Source organism: Mastomys coucha, unplaced genomic scaffold, assembly GCF_008632895.1.
Source record: "Mastomys coucha isolate ucsf_1 unplaced genomic scaffold, UCSF_Mcou_1 pScaffold15, whole genome shotgun sequence".
Taxonomy (NCBI): domain Eukaryota; kingdom Metazoa; phylum Chordata; class Mammalia; order Rodentia; family Muridae; genus Mastomys; species Mastomys coucha.
Genome location: NW_022196897.1, coordinates 110,704,647 through 110,725,365, shown reverse-complemented (window position 1 = coordinate 110,725,365; position 20,719 = coordinate 110,704,647). Strand labels below are relative to the sequence as shown.

The window sequence follows — 20,719 nt, the reverse complement described above, 5'->3', positions numbered from 1 at the left end:
TTCTTCCCTGGGGCAAATGGAACCTCTGCAAGTTGGACACGAGTCTTGGGGGGAGGGCACTGCAGGAACCCATGTCACAAAGATGATGCCCTGTGTTTGGGCACAGATGCCCTCCAGCAAGGTCAGCTGAGCTCAACTTACTGAGTTATTCTTGGACCAGATTACCAACTGGATCCAAGGTTCTCTGTACCACCTGGGACACCAAGAGTATCTTTGATGTCAAGTCTTGGAATAGAAGAACCATGGCCAACCTAGATATTTTATAAATCTACTAAGAGAAAGGAAGCAAACAAATAAAAACGTCCATCAGGTATCTTTCTGAGGCTGCTATTTTGGAATGCCACAGATGTGATAGGAATGTTGGTAAAGAGTTGTAGAGGCCAAGGAGTTGGCTCAATGGGAAAAGTGCCTGCTGTGCGAGCAGGCACGCATGCAAAACTCAGGTGTGGGAGAAGCATGTGTAACCTCAGTGCTGGGTTGGGAGTGGTTTGGAGACAGCGAGAGGATGATACATTTACCTGCTCTATAGTTTTCAGAGTGCTTTTCCAATCTTTACATTGCCATCCTCTTACCAGCATTCCTGAGAGACACAGCCCAGGCTTCTCACCCCTGTTTCACGGGTGTGGAAACTGTCTGCCCTCTGGTCACCTTCTAGGTTATGAAGCTAGTTGCTGGGGTGAGCCAACATTGGAATCCAGGGAAAATGTGCAGGATAACTTTCTTCCTTTCCTTAGCTCTCTGACTTTCCAGACACAACCTGTGGCATGTTTAGGCTGTTGGAGTTTACAACAGTCTATCACTGGGGGTGAGTAGACATGTCTTCATGTCTCCCCAAGCATAGTTTCACACCCTATGGCTATCTCTCCCCTGAAGTGCCCTGAGATTAGACAACTGGCTTCTGGTGGCACAGCTCCAGGGGTGGCAAGCTGGACACCTTGCCTCAGTACCATTGTCCCTCCTACTGGGTGCTGTAGGAGCTCTTTCCTTAATGCTAGCCATGAAGGGGGATGGTGCAGCCAGTGTCCATGCGAGGGAGGACTGGCAGGGACTCTACACTACAGGATTTCACCTTAGGAGGTTCTTGAAGGCAGAGAAGAACGGTGGGAATCCTGAGAGCCTTCACATCTCTGCAAGCTTGCAAGGTTTGCCTGTTGGTTTCCTGAATTTGTTCCACTGTGGTCTTTCTGACCTATGATCCCTGTTTAAGAAACCATATTCTTTCTTTTTGGGGTTGAAAGGCCCTTGAGCCCAAGTGTTGTATGGTGATTAGAAAGAAGCTCCTCAAGACACCGAATACTGTAAGGGGAGGTAAGCATTCCATTGAGGAACCCAAAGGCTTCAGGAAGTTTCTGAAACTAACCAGATGCCCTAGTTCTTTCCTTCCCCACTGTACATAAGCAGTAAGAACTGCAGAGAGATGCTCTTGGACAAGTTGAGATGCCCAGAAGAGGTTAAGATCACGTGAGCTGCCTCAGAGAGACACTTTCTAACCCACGGAGCTGCCTGCGGGCTGTGCCCTGAGCTCCAGATTCCCAGCCTCTGTGAGCTGTCACTGGCTCACACTGGCATGGACTGTTGGCGATCCACTGTTGTGTCATTTCTGCTCCTGTAAGTAACCCTTCACCCATATTCCTAGAAGTGATATCAAGCTGAGTAGAACTGTGTTCATGTCGCTCCAGGACATAGTGTCACACAGCACAAAGGTTCACTAAAGCCAATCTGTGGCTCCAGTCTGGAGTGTGGAGAGGGTAGGTGAGTTTGTTTTGCAAAATTCTTCAGGTATCTCATTATCTTGGGCCAGATATCAGGGGAGGGAAAATGGTGGAAGAGGTCTGGTTTTTGCTCTAAGAATAGAGACCTCCACTGAGTAGGAAGGTCATGGAGAACACGAAATTGTACACAGCATGGTGGATAAATCAATCACAGATGTTTATTGAATGTCATGAATGGAATGACCCTCTCTCCAGCATCACAGGCAAGCTAATTACAAACGTATCTGTCACATTTCTCAATGGAACGGGGAATACCATGAATCTGAACCACCGTCAGGCAAGTGCATACTCAAAGGTCCCCTTGTCAAACTCTTCGACTTCATCTTCCCATGTAGAAGAGGGCATGCTACTATATGGGTCTAAGAGAATCTTGAAGCATCTGATGATGAGAAGTCCCAAGAAAATGCACAAGATGCCCACAAAGGCAAAGCCGGTCTTTTGCTCCAGAGACAGGGAGGATTCGGAGGCTTCGTGGACACTCATCTTTGCTGAAGAATTACCACAGTAGGCGCTACTCATCATTCACAGCTGCATCGTGGTGGCTCTTCAGAGTTCCTGCAGGAGTCGGTTCTCCACCTAGGTATAGAGTGGACCCAGTTTAGTTTCATCCATGTGTGGCAATTGGACAAGAAGTTATAAAAAAACAGTTATTTTCAAGCCCTCTTTATTCATCAACTGTGTTTGAAGGTATCAGATATAGATCAGAATGAAATTGGCACTGGAAATGTGTACTCCATAGCAGTAAATGAGAATTATTTATGGGCACAGAGATCCATGCCTTCATAGTTAAATAAACAGAAAAGCAAGTGTGGACATGACCATCATACCATTAGCACAGAATGCCTTTGACTCAATGCTAGGCAGTTGCTACTGCTCTTTTCATCTAGTTTTGCCTTCATTTTTTCACGTGGAGATAATAGCACACATAGAATGAGTATAAGCTGTTCCTACTGTTTAAAGTCCTAGCTTCAAGGTCTATCTCCAGGGCTATCTTTTAAAACTTACCTACTTTTTTTTTTTTGTTTTTTTTTTTTTTTTTTTTTTTTTTTTGTTTTGTTTTTTTGAGACAGGGTTTCTCTGTATATCCCTGGCTGTCCTGGAACTCACTCTGTAGACCAGGCTAGCCTTGAACTCAGAAATCCACCTGCCTCTGCCTCCCAAGTGCTGGGATTAAAGGCATGCGCCACCACCGCCCGGCTAAAACTTACCTACTTTTATTTATTTTATTTTTACTTTTATTTGCCTGCATGTATGTCTATGTGAGAATGCCAAATCTTGGAGTTACAGACAATTGTGAGCTGCCATGTGGTTGCTAGGATTTGAACCCAGGTCCATGTGGAACAACAGTCAGTGCCCTTAACTGAGCCATCTATCCAGACTTCTTCAGTACCACTTTGTCTGAAACAAAATCTGATTCTTTAAACGTCCGCAATATATTTTTTGTTTCAACTTTTGTTTGCTTAGTTTCATACTTATAGTTTCTTCTCCATGTTGTGTGACACCCATGTGTGTATGTGTGTGTATGTGTGTGTGTGTGTGTGTGTGTGTGTGTGTGTGTGTGTGTAAGAGAGAAGTTTTCTCTCTATAGTTCTATAGTCCAGGTTGTCCCAGAAATCACAGCAGTCCCTCTGCCTCAGCTCTCCTGAGTGCTGGGATTATAGGCAAGAGCCACCATACCTGGTTTAAATGTCACATTCTCAAAGATAAAAGCATATTTTAAAAATTACATGAATATAGTCAATGCCCAGCATAATATCCGCAAAAAGATAAGCACAATATCTGTGGGCATTAACTACTCCCAACATCTACATTCATTTTCAGAAACTGTAAATCAGTGGTTCTCAACCTGTGGGTCACAACCCCTCTAGGGGTTGAAGGACTCTTTCTTCCATAGAGGTCCCCTAAGACCATTGGAAATATAAGATATTTACAAAATAATTCCTAACAGTAGCAAAATTACAGTTATGAAGTAGCAACAAAAGTAACTTTATGGTTGGGGGTCACCACAACATGAGGAACTGTATTTTTTTTTTTTTTTGAGACAGGGTTTCTCTGTATAGCCCTGGCTGTCCTGTATCTCACTCTGTAGACCAGGCTGGCCTCAAACTCAGAAATCCGCCTGCCTCTGACTCCCAAGTGCTGGGATTAAAGGTGTGCGCCACCACCACCCAGCGAGGGACTGTATTAAAGGGTCATGGCATTAAGAAGGTTAAGAACCACTGCCCTAAATAAACATAAAATCCAAGTTTAAGTTGTGTGTCCTTTGTAATTCAGCTAACTTTAAGACAATTTGTTAGTTCTCTTTCTAAACAGTTCTCATCAGCATCCCTTGTCAATGATTGATATCCTAAAGCTGCAACTAAAATATTAACAAAGGTGACTTTAAATAAAGTGAAGCTCCCTGTCCATTTTCAGAAAAACAATTGAAGGAGCTAGAGAGACAGCTCAGTGGTTAAGCATATTTGTTCTTGCAGAGGATGGGCTTTGATTCCCAGCACACACGTGACAGCTCACAAATGTCTACAACCCCAATTCCAGGGGATCTGATTCTCTCTTCTAGCCCACAAGGGCACCAGGCATGCACGTGGTATATAGACATATAGATGTACGAACCATCTCTATGCATAAAATGAAATAAACTTCAAAAAGCACTAAGATAGAACAAGAGATGGGTGAGAATGAATAGAGAGAGTACTATGAAGGCTTGGCGCTTTCAAACTCAAAAACATAGGATAAACACTGTATTTTATAAAGGATTAGATTACAGAAGAGCTCTGTTTTCAAACTACCAAGGGCAGAGATATTCCCTACTTCTGCCACATTGGTTGGCTGGCTTTTCGGTCAATAAAAGGGTAAAACATTTAAAAATCCCTTTGTAGAACATCTTTCTACCAAATTGTCTTAATGCCCCAAGAAAAAAGTGTGCTTTGTATTTAAAAAATTGTTTTTAAGCCTCACTTAAGTAATTCAGAGTGATCTTGCCAAAGACTGAGTTCTTCTGTCATTTATCTTGTAGGAAGCATGGGAAAAGGACTAAGCAATATTTTCTGCTTCTGACTTTTTTTAAAAAAAATTGTCAAATTAATGGTCTTTGTAAGCTACATTTAACATTTTTGGGAGTGTGTAGGTAAGAGGAGCCAATAATTCCCAGAAGAAGAATGGTTAAGAAGGGGTGCTACTCTTGCAGAGTATCACAACTGGGTTTCCAGCTTCCGTGTCAGGCAGCAACTCATAAACACGGGTAACTATAGGCCCCGGGCACCCGGTGCCTTTGCCTCTGAGGAAAGCAGCTCCTATGTGTGTACCCACACACCCACATATAACTTAAGATAATAAAAATAAACCTCTAAAAACAGAGGGGCTAATAACCTTGGTTTGGTGGTGGATACCACAGTGTGCCTGCAGTGTGAGACTTGTTGCCTAGCAGCTGGCAGAATTCCCGGCACTTGCTATTTTCCTTCAAGAGTTGCCCCAGCTGCAGAGAACTGCCCTAACAAGGGCATGTTTCCTCCTGGGAAAGATGCTGTTCAGCAATGTCTAGCTCCACTTGGTTTCAGTTGAGGATATTTTGGATATATATCACAACTCAACTTCTGTCCACACCTGCTCAATTCTCCATCCTTTTCCAGGTTTGGAGCCCCAAAGCATTTCTTACTAAACATTTGGCCCACCAAACTCTGCCTCAGAGTCTAGTTACTGCAACAATTAGCATCACAGAACCTAGGACATCTGAGCAATTTTAATGCTTTGTTCATCTTGCCATTGTGTTGAAAGGCCTAAGCAGAATGCAATTAGGTATTTTAAAGACATCATAGAGTAAGCATGTACATGGGGTCATAGCTGGCCACAGAAGAATCAATCCAGTTGGCCTTGGATTAATAATTAACCTATAGATCCCATTATTTATTTATTTATTTATTTAAATTTATTTATTATAAGTACACTGTAGCCGTCTTCCGATGCACCAGAAGAGGGCATCAGATCTCATTACGGGTGGTGGTGTGCCACCATGTGGTTGCTGGGATTTGAACTCATGATTTTCAGAAGAGCAATCGGTGCTCTTACCCACTGAGCCATCTCACTAGCCCCAATAAGTACACTGTAGCTGTCTTCAGACACACCAGATCTCATTACAGGTGGCTGTGAGCCACCATGTGGTTGCTAGGATTTGAACTCAGGACCTTCAGAAGAGCAGTCAGTGCTCTTACCCACTGAGCCATCTCACCAGCCCTTATTTATTTATTTTTAAAGATTTATTTATTTATTTTATGTATGTGACTACACTGTCACTCTCTTCAGACACACTAGAAGAGGGCATTGGATCCCATTACAAATGGCTATGAGCCACCATGTGGTTGCTGGGAATTGAACTTAGGACCTCTGGAAGAGCAGTCAGTCAGTGCTCTTAACCGCTGAGTCATGTCTCCAGCCCCAACTCTGTTATTCTTAATAAAATCTATCAGACAACTAAAATGTCAAACCAACAACAACAACAACAACAACAAAAATGTGTTTTCCAGAAGCAGCAATGAACCACTCAGCTTATTTGTTTGACTGAACTAAAAGAAAATCCCTCCCTAGCTAGAGAAACAAAAGCCCCCCTTTTGGATGCAATTTATCGAACATATGCTTTGTTCTTATATTCTTAGACAGTAAGTGAGTTAATGAATTAATGGAAAAAGAACCCTTTCTAAATTTGCATATCATCTTTATTCAATCAGTATTTGAACTGGAATAAATTAAGTATGTCGATGAATACAGTCTTTTAAGAATAAAGTTATTTTTTTAAACCTAATTCTGAACTATCCAGAGAACTTGAAGTTTCATTTATCAGTAGTTGATATGACCAAGAGAACTTCCATTTGGTTTCAAAGCCTGGCCTTGAAGATAAGCACCACAAGTCAACAGCTCAATCACTGTCTCTCCTCTCTCCTATTAAACTGATTAATGCAGCACTCTCAAAAAGACATGATTCTTCATGCTCAGAGATGGAGAGCGGCGGTTTTTCCTAGCAACTCTGTGAATTTCCCTTTATTTTCTAAGGAAACTATATCATTACCATCTTATTTTAACATTAACCTGTACCAGAAAGTACAGATGTCAATTTTATATTTGATCTCTGTGATTTTTTTTTTTTAGTTTGTTTATCATTTCGGTGTTGTCATCCCTTCCTTGCTGTCCAAGCCTTCTGGTGTTGTCACCCCTTCCTTGCTGTCCAAGCCTTCTGGTGTTGTCACCCCTTCCTTGCTGTCCAAGCCTTCTGGTGTTGTCATCCCTTCCTTGCTGTCCAAGCCTTGGTTGTTACAGGAGGAATATTGTGAGAAACCTCAAATTTTCTAACTATGTGGGGATGTGGAAAGGTGTGTAGATAAAGAATTTCTCAGTAAATGAAAAAGGTAACCATGACAACAAACCTAATTTGTAGTGCTCAATCTTTCTATTACTGGAACAAATACAGAAGAAATGCAATGTATATTAGAACAGATGCTGGAAAGTGACCCAAATCTTTTGGGATGAGGTCAAGAAGTCTAAAGGTTGAATGAGTTTAAAGCAACATATGAGTATTTTCTTAACTTTTTCATTGAAAAACAAAACAAAACAAAATTGGAGACCAAAGTGTGTCAGCGCCGTCCTTGGTCCGAGGTACTGGTGAACTTCATAATAATGTGCCATAGCAAGCAGTATGCCTTTATGGAAGAGGCAGGCATAATTATTTAAAAGTCATAAATGATAAAGACTTGACTCTTTAACCTGCTCTGGATTTTATAGCCTGGAGATATGCTTTCAGAAGTGACTGAGCATGGAAAAGTGACCAGGAAGAGGAAATTATAGAAACGATAAGTTGCTAATGTGTGACTAACAGACATTCACTAGGTAACTGCCAGTGCTAGTCAGGCACTGAGGAGATCATGGGAGAGAGGCAATGCTGTGTTCACTGCAGGCGAATAGCAAATCATTGACTTAAAAGAAAAAGTTCATTCTGGCCCTTTGATTTGGCAGTTTCAGCCATGGTCATGTGACCCTGCTTTTGGTTCTGAAGTAGGCACAGGAGGGCTGTTCACTTGGCAGCTGGAGGGAAGGAAGGGCCGGGATCTCACTGTTTTCTTCAAGGCCATCTCTGCAATGACCTAACTTCTTCCAACAAAGCCCATCTCCTCCTTAAGGCTTTACTTTTTCCCAGTAACTGCGTGGCTTGGAGTCAGGCTCTAACAAATGGTCTTTGAGGAAAATTTCAAATAGCAGCAGCTAAATTAGCCCTTTGTTAATTTGCCGCTAGCATGATGAACTGGGGACATGGGACAGCATGATTTAGTGACTTTGACAATTTGTGGACCTTCTTTTATAATCTCTTTGTGAGGAAGATATGAGATATGCCTAGTTTGTAGTGTTTTACGTAGATTCATACTCAGTGGGCTATCCTAATAAATACCGGGCTCTAATCATGAAGATAGGTCTTCAGTGTAGTATCACAGAGGTCTAGCCTTACCTACATACTCTTACAAGCCCCTGAACAGTGACTAGATTGAAGACATTGGAGTGATGATTACAAGCTTTGATGTAGAACTTGGCTGAAATCATACAGAGCTACCAGAGTTGAGATTCAAAACAGTTCTGATGACTTAAATTCTGAGATTAGCAGAAATATTTACAAAGTTCTCACATTTGAAGATGAAGGACTGAAATGTGTCAACTGAAAATGGAGGAGATATCGCTTGGTCATCCACATGAAACAAATATTCACATTGTAATTAGTCAAGAATTCACATAAGTTGAAGATATAAAATGGTCACTTGAGTGGTAATGTTATGATTATACCCCTGTATAATGATTTAATAGGTAATCTGTATTCAAAATATTTATTTCACTATTGTTATATGGGAATAGATATTGCCTTTCCTCTCAGATAGCTTCCAGCTAACAAGAGAGAGGAGCCATGTTCAAACAAGAATAAAACAATTCAATCTTCTTATGGCTAATGACAAGGAAAGCAAATTACATTCAACATCTATTGCATCTCTCTCATGTAGTAGTGACTTACACATATTTTATCTCAACAATATTGATTAATTTTCTTAACTTACATTTTTAGAAGGGATCAAAAACAATGCTTCATGTGAGAAGCAATCGATGAAGGGCTGTATGAGTCTAGTATGTGGAAGAGGGTGTGGGTTTGAAAGCTATTCATCAAGATAGGATTTGGTACCCAGTGAAATGTAGTGGACCATGAGAAGAGACCCATCAGTGATAGCTCTGCTCTAACTAAGCTAGAAGAAATGTGAAAACAACGTTTTTACTAAACAGAGTGAAGAAAAGAAGAAACATTATAGATTTAAAATGTAAATGTAAATTTGGGCATTGTCAACTTGTGGTTCTTAGGTAAGGAGTCAACTCAGATCATTTTGTGCAACATGAAATCCCTAGTAGGGTTAATACTTTGAGTATGTTCGTTGAGTAAAACTGGCAGAGATGAATAAAGACATGATAAGATCCCAGTACTCAGAAGTATTTGAAACCTTAAGCTTAAGAGAAGGTGAAAGAGAATGTTGAAGAAGGCAGTAGATTCATCAGACATCTGAAGGATGGAGTAGTTCAAGGTGGATCCAGGAGAAGGTTGTTGCAAGTCCAGCAAGATGCTCTTTGCTATTACTGAATGTAGGGAAAACAAACTACCAATAATCCATAATCCATGTTCCCCTTGCAGAGGGAAAATTACATCTCCTAATGGGCTCATAAGAAATGCTCAGGATCCTGAATAAATCCACAGTACGATTCACATAGAGCTAAGAAAACCATAACTTCTAGATGAAACATTGAAAAACTTTCTAATTCTGAAGTGAGAATGGAAACAGCTTTGACAAACGAGGCCTGATTTCGGAATTGTTTCACTAGTATAGAATTTCTAGAATGTTAACAGATTGAAGGAAATGTGGTATAATGGCTAAAGAGAAGATGGAATTGGATGGTAATAAAATTTGACAAAACTAGTTTTATTTGCATAAAAGTTAAAGGCACACAAGGACAATGCATCCAAATTTAATCATTTTCAATAAGGACTTAACCAGAAATTTGATTTTTCAAAGGAGAGTTAAGTCAATTCATCTAATGTTTAAAAACCTGTTGTAACTTCCATTTTTAACCAAAAATTGAGTTGAGAAAGAATGATTTTGTTACTATCTTAAAAGGAAAAACCTGGACTTTAATGTTCTTTAAAAGAAAAAGTCGATCTAGTAGAAGAAAAAGTCCTCTAGTAGTTAAAAAGGAGAAACACAAAGGTCCAAAGGAAGCGTCCTTGTTAAGGCCAGCTCTGTCTACATAGGCAGATAAAAGCAAACGTGGAAGCCCTTCGGCCTTCTTCCTCAAGACATGCATCGAGACTTGAAATACTGACGTTTGAGGCCTAGCTGTTTTCAAAGAATTTCCCAAACTTTCATATTTTATTTGACATACTAAATAAATTCTGTGTCTCATTTCAATAGCAACCAAGTCTGAAGTTTTTGAAAACATATCACTAAGTTTTCTGAGCTTTGTCCCTTTCCATTAGTATGGAGTATAATATTATATAATATATTGCCAGTAACAATATCATAAACAAATGGAAGTCTTCAGTTACAACACTGACTACTTCATGACGAATAAGGTCTTGAAGCCACTTTTCATCTGGGATTAAAGACACACTTCCAGTGATTGGAAGAGATAGAAAAGCACAGACTCACTAGGTTCCATAGAACAGATGTTACAAAGCTGATGTCGGGAGGAAAAGAGTATCTTAATACCATGTTTACTGAGACATAGAAAACCCATGAATTATGGGAGAAATAGATTACAAAGCAACAAAACTATGAATTGGTTTTTATTTTTACAAAAGCTCATATGAAAAACAGCAGTTGTCAAAAGAATAAGCAAATTTTTTTTTTTTAAAAAAGGGTTGAATGCCAGCTGAATCCAGGTAACATTTACTTTAAGTGTGATACACCCCGGGTTACTTTAAATGGCTAACATCATCAACACTGCTCTGATTAACCATCAGCATCCCTCTATGTAATGATTGAAATACCAAAGTGTATTGTTATATGACTTCTGCTACTGATAAAACATTGTTCATTGGAATTAATGATTAGATACTTTGGGAGTGAGCAAGCATATTCAATGTGTCTCTTTTCTTTCATGACAAACATCAGATTCAGGGCTCTGTAAGTCCTGATGAGTCATAGCATTGGCCCATGGCAGTACCTGTAGATATCAAAGGGCCCAATGTCATGGAGTTATTTTGTAGTTAGCAACAAATAACTTACAACATCAACGACAACAACAACAATGTACTCTGTGCTCAGTTGTTTACATCAGATTACTGCCAGTAACCGACCAAAGAGAGTATTTTTATACCTGCTATGTAGCCTTTCATATCCATAAGTAAATGTGATAGGTAATTTTTTTTCTCTGTGAATTATTTACTGATTAGGAGCTATCAAATTCATGTTTCAAAAACAGTTATTTAATTGCCACATAATAGCATGCAATTGCAGAAGCTAATGGTAAAGTGCGGCACCTCCTAAATAAAATACACGAGAACCTCCCATGTCTTTATTTTAATCAACAGGTTTTCCCTCTTGTTTATTTATCTAGCAACAACACCACAAACATTAAATCTGAAATAGTTACACTTGGAGTGCAAGATGATTGCACTCTAATGAGAGGATACTTGCAATTTTATGAAACGAGACATGCAAACTCAAGCTTAAAAAAAATCACAAGTCCTTCTGCAAATAAACAACAGATTCATCTAATATAAAGGTTGCTAAATCCTATTTAAATAAGGAACAGCAGAAAACATTACTGAGGCCACATCTGTACACAGCTATCATTTAGGAATGGATGTGTTGGAACCGAAAGAAAACCTTAAATTACAAACCCGGATGTCTTCATCATGCCGAAGTACATGCATTTTGGTTTCCTAGAGTTCCAAAACCTCAGATCTTCAAGAATCTACCCCAAAGCCCTGGAGACGTCAACCTGGAGAGATTTTCCTTAAGAGGATATCTGGCTGGCTCCTCAGACATCTATTCCTTCCAGAGCACTGGTAAGCTCCATCTGAAAATTCTCAACATGTCTCACTAAAGAAGCCTAGACCATTGCTAGTATTCTACCTTGTGTTGTCGCCAGTTGTCTTCTACAAATTAAGCTGCAGGGAGCAGGGAAACTTCCTACAAGACATTATGGGAGAAACATCAGCAATCTGTATACACACAACACATTTTTCTTTCTTTCTTTTTTCTTTTTTGACAGCATCAGCAGCTGCAGAGGCATTCGTTTCTTTTCAGACTTTGAGCTCACCAAACCTACAGAGTCTCCCTGCCCCCCACTCGGCTCTCTTGCTTCTAAAAATCCAAGAAAAAAAAAAGGACACCTTCTCCTAGGGACTGGCGCTGGAATGCTGGTGAATGCTGAGGAAGGGGGAGAAAGTTACTTCGCAGGCAGCGGGGATGGATGGGCTCACCTTCCATGTTTGTTGCCATGGAGATGAATTCCAGCAAGGAGACTTGTTGGCAGGTTTGTCTGTGCTCGCCGATCGGTTCTGAGGACCTACGTGCAGTCACAGGACCGTGGGTAGCGCTTTCCTGGCCTACGTGTGTAAATAATGTCTGTGTCTGGGTGAGAGACAGTACACGGGCAGCCGCGGAAGGACCTGTGCGCGAGTGTTTGCAGGAAAATGTGTGTGTATGTGTGCCTTTCTCCGATGTGACAATGTGTAAATATTTGCGAGTATGTAGATGTGAAAGCGAGGAGATGGGACGTGAGATGGGGAAAGGACAGCAGCAACAGGGTCTGCTCTTCACGTTCGTTAGAAAAAGCAGAGACAAGGGCTCATTTTCACTCACATCGCATCCCGAAGCTTAGCAATCAGGGTTCGTCACTACTTGTGCTTCCTAGGGTAGTGAGGATTTAATTAATTCATTGCGAAAAGCCTTGTCTCTGTTATGTCCCCAGCTGTGCCGAAGGCATTTCGCTGTGAGTGGAAACAGCAGTCTCGGGTTGTTAGAAGGCACTAGATTTTTACGTTTCCTTTGATCAGACAAAGGAAAAGCAGTGCGAAAAGTGTCCTGGTTTAACTGAAGACTGATGCGTCACTTAGTCATTTTGGTGTTCATTTCCACTACCCACGCCCCTTTACTCCACCCCACCCCTTCCCGCAGACGCCCTGGAGCTGTCCGCAGTGCTGAAACGCTGAAGCTGACCTCTTTCCAGCCAGAAGACGCTTAACTACCAGTGTGACAAAACCATTAGGTAGATGCGATGCGGGTTTTCTAAAAAGTGTTGGATAAACACATTGTAAACAGACCGCACTGGAAGCAAAGCAGAACACATGAAAGCCACACAGCCACCGATCCTCTCACCTCTCCTTGAGAGGTTCCTCCGCACTCATCTTTAGTATTAACTGTGATCATGTTTTGACACTATTCCCAGAACCTATCCCCGGAAAGCACCTGTAGATCCCTTACGAACTTAATTGCTCATCTTATGGACTATTCAATTGTTGATATTTGAGAAAATGCAGATAAAGAATTTGTACATTATTATTGCTGTTGTTATTTAGCTGGGAACATGGGTGTGACTAGATTTGACAAATTTTATGACCATCGCGGGTATTATCACTCAGGAAGTTAAACAGTCTTACAAAGATGTTGCACAGAGTGTCAGAAGAGTGCTTAGCCACAAATGGAACATGTACATAATTTCCTTCAAATTCCAGAGACTATTGAGCAAGAAGAGGAAAGATGATAAGAACCAGAAGGTGGACAAGAGTGAACTGGTGTTTTCTGAACAAGTCTACTTCACTCATGAAGTCTGCTTTACCCATGAACTCACAGTAGGCACAAGATCTGCATGAGATCAAGCCAGTCAGCATTCTAACATGGTGTGGGGAGGGAATTGTGAGCATCTAACCTACTTCTGGAGGACATTTTAAAGGGTGTGTCCCCTGGTTGGTTGATCAAATTTCTGTGGATAGAAGTATATGATCAGCACAAATTGGACTCAGTGGATTATTATAAAAGGGGGGCATGAAGTTGAGAGGAAGTAATTTGATTATGGGGGGTGGATCTCAGGAGGGAGATGAATATCATATATTCTATAAAATTCTCAAATGTATAATACAAATATATATTTTAGAAGTTACACAAGTATATTTGGAGTTCATATGAGACAATCTTTTGAAAAGTTGTCCCTCTTTAAATTTAGAACTGTGAAAACATCTTAAAGAGTAGGTGACCTAACAGCCTGCTGTGAAGGGAGGGAGGACGTCTCTTCTTCCAGTGGCATGCTCAGAGCTTTACTGACTCTTTCAAATGTGTTAGGAGCCGTGTCCTTTCTTAATACTACAGACTAAAACAGTTGCTTGCATTTTAATGTCATTATGACTTTCACATTGGTGAGAATCAGCAGATGCTAATTCAGTAGGTGTGAGGTTGTGTCTCAGATAACTCATTCCTCTGGCTATGACACTCCAACTAGCAAGGCACTAAAGGTATTGTACTCTAGCAATGCAGTTCCTTGTAGATTCCAAACAATGAGGTAATTTTCTCCCATCTACATGTTAAGATTGTTGTACTGGCTAGAGAGATGACCTAGTGGTTAAGTGCTCTTGCTGCCTGTGCTGGTTTAAATAAGAATGTTCCCCACCAGGTCATATATTTGGACTACATGGTCCCCAGTTGCAGTAACTGGTTTGGTAAGGATTATGAGGTGGTCTGGTTGGAATAGGTGTGTCACTGGGGAGTTGCTTTGAGATTTCAAGACTCTTTCCATTCCCAGTGCCTCTGTCTTTCTGCCTCATACTTGTGGACTAAGATGTGAGCTTTCAGCTGCTGCTCCAGCACTGTGCCTACCAGCCTGCTGTCACGCTCCCTGCCATGATGGTCATGGACTCTGTCTGAACTGTAACTACTGAATTGCCTTGATCATGCCATTGCCTAAGTTGCCTAAGATCATGCATGGCTCTTATCATAGCAATAGAAAAGTAACTAAGATGCTGATCTTCCAGAGGACCCCAGTTTGGTTTCCAACCACCTGATGAAACTCACAGCCAGTTGTAACTCCAGTTTTAGGGGATCACAATCCCCTTTCTGCCTCTTAGGACATCAGTACGTATGGGCATGCATGAATGCAGACACATGAGACACATAAATAAAAATAAAAAAATAAATCATAAGAGGCTGATTTTTTGCTTGTTTTATTTTTTTGAGACAGGATTTCTTTGTATAGCCCTGGCTGTCCTGGAACTCACTCTGTAGACCAGGCTGGCCTCGAACTCAGAAATCCACCTGCCTCTGCCTCCCAAGTGGGATTAAAGGCGTGCACCACCACCGCTCGGTTGAAGAGGCTGATTTAAAAAAAAAAAAAAACTAGTATATTTAAATAAGACCAGAAATTACTCAAGTAAACGATTTTTTCTCATACCATTAATAAAATATTTGTGAATCTGATTAATTTCACTCTAATTTTGGTGGTATATGGACCCAGGCTATACTTGACTCCTCTCTCTCTCTCTCTCTCTCTCTCTCTCTCTCTCTCTCTCTCTCTCTTTCTCTCTTTCTCTCCCTCCCTCTCTCACTCTCCCTCTCTCTCTCTTATATGTGTGTGTGTCTGTGTGTTGGGGGCAAATGACCCATGGTACAAGTTTAGAGGCCAACATACAACTTGCAGGAGTCAGTTCTCTTTTTGGCTCATGTGAGTTTTGGAGATTGGCTTAGGAGGAAGTAGCCGTAAGTGCTGAACCATCCTGCCAGCCCATTCTGTACTTCATTGTTTTCTGCAATCATTTTTTTTCAAGCCTCACTGAAGGGGTCAGAACCAAGCGACATGAATGTGCTATTGATGTGAACCTCACTTCAGAAACCATTATCTGGCTAGAGATTTTAATTGTCATTTTATGACTTTCAATATGGTACGGTGGTAAATGCTCCTAATCTTAATCCTAATCTTAAACAGCTGGGTGCTAGGGTTAAGGAGATGATGGTTCCACAGTCAAAGTGTGTGCTGCAACTAACAACTGTTGCAGTAAATCTCCAACTCCAGTTAGCCTATGCAACTACCTGTAACCCCAACTCCAGAGGATCTGTTTCCTTATTCTTGTGTCTGTGGGTACCCATATACAGGTGGCATACACTTACACACTTGCACACATGTGCTCTTGTGCAAACACACACGCACACATGCACACGCACACAGAGTTATGCAGAAATCTTTAAAAATACCTGGATGTTACACATCTAATTTCCTGCCTCCCCTCGGGTCTAGAAAAATGGGACATTGTTGTTATTTGACTATTGCTGTCCAAGTCCATATATAGATACTGAAGGCTTCTCTGGGTGTTTTGTTTTGTTTTGTTTTAAAGACTTAGTTTATGTATATGAGTGCTTTTGACATGTATGAATATGCATCATTTGCATGCCTAGGGCCCACAGAGGTTGAAAGAGAGCATGGGATCCCCTGGAATTGGAAGTGTAAATAAATGGTTGTAAACCACTATGTGTGCGCTGAGAATCAAGCCCAGGCCTTTGCAAGGGAAACACAAGACTGTTGAACTGTCTCTCCAGTCCCCTGGCTTTCCATTTTTAGAAAAACCATACATCATTTAATAGAGTGCTTCCAGTTAGTGCTTTTGAATTGATGCCAAAGGAAAGCTTTAACTGTAAATTAGGTTTGTTGTTAGTCTGCACATGACCTTGACCTTTCCAAGCTATATGGAAAGTGGTGACGCTCTTAGAAGTCTGTAAGGTGGACCATCAGGAGCATGTGATGGATTAAAAATCCATTATGCTTCATTTCCTTTGCTAGGTGCTGGGATCCGAAGATAAATTAAATGTGTTATCTGTCCTTGGGGAGATTTGTCATTGTAAAGCAGTGTAGAAACTTCTACAAAGTTATACTGCTACAGAAATTAACACACTACTTATATTTATTTTCCATTGCAAAAGGACCATTGAAGAAATGCACATTGCAATGAACACATGTTCTTCAAATTCTTGCACAATTTCCATAGAAAATACTGAAAGGAATGCAACTCTCAATGGCCTTCTAAAGTGATGAGGTTCACCGACGCTTTCAAAGCCTACTATCTGCTATCAAGATTAAAAACCACGTATGTGATTGACACTGTTTAGACAACCCCAGATAAAATCCTCTTTAACGTGCCTTGGCACTACACTGACTCAATCTACAAATATTTTATTGGAAGGACTCCTGAGTTACATACACAAACTGCTTGATTTCCTTATAGAGTTGCTATTAGATATTAGTTGTTATATTAATGATCTATCTATCCATCGATCTATCTACCTATGTAATTAGCAGCTAGTAAACACATCACCTACTTTTTCTTTAAGAGGTTGAGCACTTTAGAAACCTTGAACATTTTCTAAGAAGTATGGCTTGCAATGGACCTCTCCTACCCACTCTTTATTTCATTCACACCAGAATAGGTTGAGTGCTTTTATCCTCTGTGTGACTGGCTGCGTTTATTGCTTTTTGTTTTTTTAACTTCTCAGCAACACCAGAGTCAAATTAATAATTAAAAGCTAGGTCATAGGTTCTTTTTAATTTGTTTCTTTTCTGTATTTGGTTACTTGTTTTTTTTTTCAATTTTTTTAATTCATTTTTTTTTTTTTAAAAAATCTAGATTATGGTCACTTGTAAAATTAATCTTGTGAAATCAGAAATGGAGTAAATAGATGAATGTCATTCACTCACAGCCCAAAGGATGACTGTTAGGTGAATGTATATGACAGCTTTATGTATCTCTTTATATTTATTTTAATGGAATATTAAAAGATAGGAAACTATATAACCTAATTATTATGGAGATAAAAATCTAAATTATAACAACTAAACATTAAAATGGTAAGCTGACATAAAAGAGTATCAATGTATATAATTTATAAATTAGCTTAACCTCTAAGAACAGTGGATTCTGTTTCTTCTTTTAGATCCTAATATTGTTTTTTATTACAAAGTCTTTTAATTAAGTTAGAGTTCAGAGCATTAATTTCTTGTGTGTGTGTGTGTGTGTGTGTGTGTGTGTGTGTGTGTACCACTGGTGTCTTCATTACTATCATTATTATTATTATTATTATTATTATTATTATTATTATTATTACTATTGACAGAGTCTTATATTGAGCCTGGAGCTCAGATTCAGCTAGACTGACTGGCCAATGTGCTTCAGGAATCCTCCTGACTCCACTCCTCAGGACTGGGGCTATAGACATGAGCCATCACGTTCTGCCTTGCCATGTATATACTGAGGACTCAGACTCAGGCCTTCTTCATGTTCCCATAGCAGGACCTTGCAACTGAGCCATCTCCCCGTGACCTCTGGAGGTGTTCATTTCTACGTACCTTGTAAGAATATGTGAACATGGTGGGAACTTAGAAAGCACAGCAGCCAGCCTCCCTCAGGACTGTATAGAAAGATCGTGTTACAATGAAATACAAAGCCGGACGTTGCTCAACAGCCTGGGACCTTCTCCAGAGGATGTTTTGCTTGTCTGGAGACACTTCACTGGAGATTTTTGCTCTCAAGTCTTTTACATTGGGATAATTTCCTGCAGTCACAATAAAGCCAAAATGATGCTTTCTTCTTCTCTGAGGAATCTGCATCTTATCTGGTTGGTGCTTGACTGAGGGAGAATCATCTAATGTGACTGGGCCTTTTAGTGAACAGTACAACTGACTCAAACATTAGTAACACAATTCATATGTGGAAGAAAAATGTAGACTAATTTTTGTATAATTACTTCATTAGAGTAATTTAGTTTTTCATTTGAAATTTGAACTGAGTGGTTTTAGAATATATTTAGACAATTAATTGTATTTTGAAGTTGATTGCTTTTAAACACATTCCCTCATCACTCCTGAATGTCAGTTTTTGCCTTTGAACTCCACCAGTTATTTTAATCTTTTTGGAGGGATGGTTAAGGATGCTTTTGAAATTTTAGTAAGAAATATGTTACTTCTCCAGAAGAGACTCAACTGCAGATTTTCTGCTCCCAATGCAGCCACATCCTGTACTGGAGATCCATCCCTGATTTCCCAGTGTCATTCCAGGAGCCCAGTTAAAAGCTTCCATAATAAACGGTAGCAGGAGCTTGTCCCTAGTATTACAGTTCTTTAAAATTCTTTCTTTTTTTTTTCACTTTTTTCCCTTTTTTTTTTTTTTTTTTTTTTTTTTTTTTTTTTTTTTTTTTTTTTAATCATCCTATTTGCCTCCTTTCTTTCTTCCCCCCTTAAGGCTCCCCCACCCCAACCTGGGTCATTTTATCATCTTCGATCTCAGGACTAGCTGGTACTAAATGTGCTGAAATGGGATGGGAGAGTTTGATAATGGGATGATTGGATTGGATTAGGAAATGACTGTGTTGGGCTTTGTCAACAGTGAGGAAATGATCTGAGTGGACGGAGAGGTGACTTGAGCTGATGATGACTCAGTGTGGATAATGATCTAATACAGGCCTGCTTGATGAGTCTCATTGGCAACGTAATAATTTGCCAGAAAAAGTTTTGCAAAGAAAGATGCACTTGATGTTTCAGCTCTGAGTGATTATTAACATGAAGTTTCATTTAATTGGTTTTAATTTTACTCTCCACACGCTTCTATGGTTTCATTTAAACCCGAACTGAAGCTGTTAAATAGAATATGTTACTTTCAGTCCGGTCTCCACAAACTTTTGAGCTGTGAACAGTATAATACATAGGAACTGACTTAAATTATTTCAAAATAAGACTTTTTTCCTGTTACAGTATATGGTTCTGTAATATCAGTCCATTAATACATAACTGACAAATGGGGGGTGTCAACAGATTGAGGAAAATCGTTGTCTTATACTTGCTTTTCTCTGTATGTTTTGACTACCAAGTAAAAACCAAATAGCTGAACTCTAAGCCCACTTACACAGCTGGACTGGGCAAGCTCTGAGATAGAGGTCTGATGCCCAGGGCACATTCATGAACTCCTCCACCTTTTCCCCAGGCTCATCCGGACTGCTTGGACTATCTTGAAAATTCCTATTTACTGGTTTGTTTTTTTTCCTGATCATGTTTTCCTAACTCAATCTTCCCTTATATTGCCCCCATTATTTTTCTTCTTGGCCAAATATGTGAAGTCTAAATATATCATAAAGTACATCTGACTTCCCCTGCTTCAAGTCTGCTATCGTTTGCCTTAGGCTTATAGATGCCTTTGTAGTGGTTTGGACAAGTGGTTTGGAAATTGCACTGTGTATGACCTCTGACAGCATTGTCCTCATCCTTTTGACTTCACCTTCTTCAAAATTCCTTCCCAGCTGTATTCCAACCTAAATTCTGCCAATGAAGAACAGTGTTAACAAGTTTTTCAGGAAGCAGAGGAGAAAGTATTTGTCTCAGCAGCTGCTGCAGGTAACTTGGTGGGTGTGATGGTTTTGAATAGGAATAGTCCCATAGACTTATGTATGCGTGTGTGAAAGCTTGGCCCTTAGGAAGTGGCACTATTAGTTGTAGCATTGTTGGAGGAAGTGTGTTTCGGTCACTTCGTGCTGCCTGCTGAACCACATGTAGAACTCTCAGCTCCTTCTCCAGTACCATGCCTGTCTTCATGCTTCTCACCATGATGATAATACACTGAACCTCTGAACTGTAAGCAGCCCCAGTGAAATGTTTTTCTTTATAAGAGTGGCTGTGGACATAGACAATTAACTAGGGAGGTGGCTTGTAAGAGAACAACAAAGTGAGACTGAATGCTTTGCTTGAGTTTGTAACTCTTGTATCAAGTTTGAAGAAGAGGACTTTATAAGTTACTCTTTCTCTGAGATGGATGCTTTTCCTAATTATCACAGCTAATGAACGAAATTCTTATCCTCACCTAATGTCTGTGCCACCCTCCAAGCAGAACCATTGTTCATTGAAACAGTTGG

At 40.1% G+C, this 20,719-nt stretch overlaps 1 protein-coding gene across 4 annotated transcripts in view; it reads right to left on the bottom strand.

The window, feature by feature from the left end:
- Nucleotides 1–1,907: 1,907 nt before the first annotated feature.
- Nucleotides 1,908–20,719, bottom strand: part of Ctxn2 (cortexin 2) — a 41,198-nt gene continuing 22,386 nt past the window's right edge. The window contains exons 3-4 of one of the 4 annotated variants that reach the window (XM_031371741.1): nucleotides 11,683–11,974; nucleotides 1,908–2,348 (exon numbers count right to left, since the gene is read on the bottom strand). In XM_031371741.1, the coding sequence (XP_031227601.1) occupies nucleotides 2,046–2,294 (249 nt within the window). In that variant the 5' untranslated portion in view covers nucleotides 2,295–2,348; nucleotides 11,683–11,974 and the 3' untranslated portion in view covers nucleotides 1,908–2,045. Of the gene's footprint in view, nucleotides 2,349–11,682; nucleotides 11,975–12,267; nucleotides 12,507–20,719 lie in introns of those variants that run through there. The other 3 variants (XM_031371742.1, XM_031371743.1, XM_031371740.1) reach the window with 3 other exon arrangements.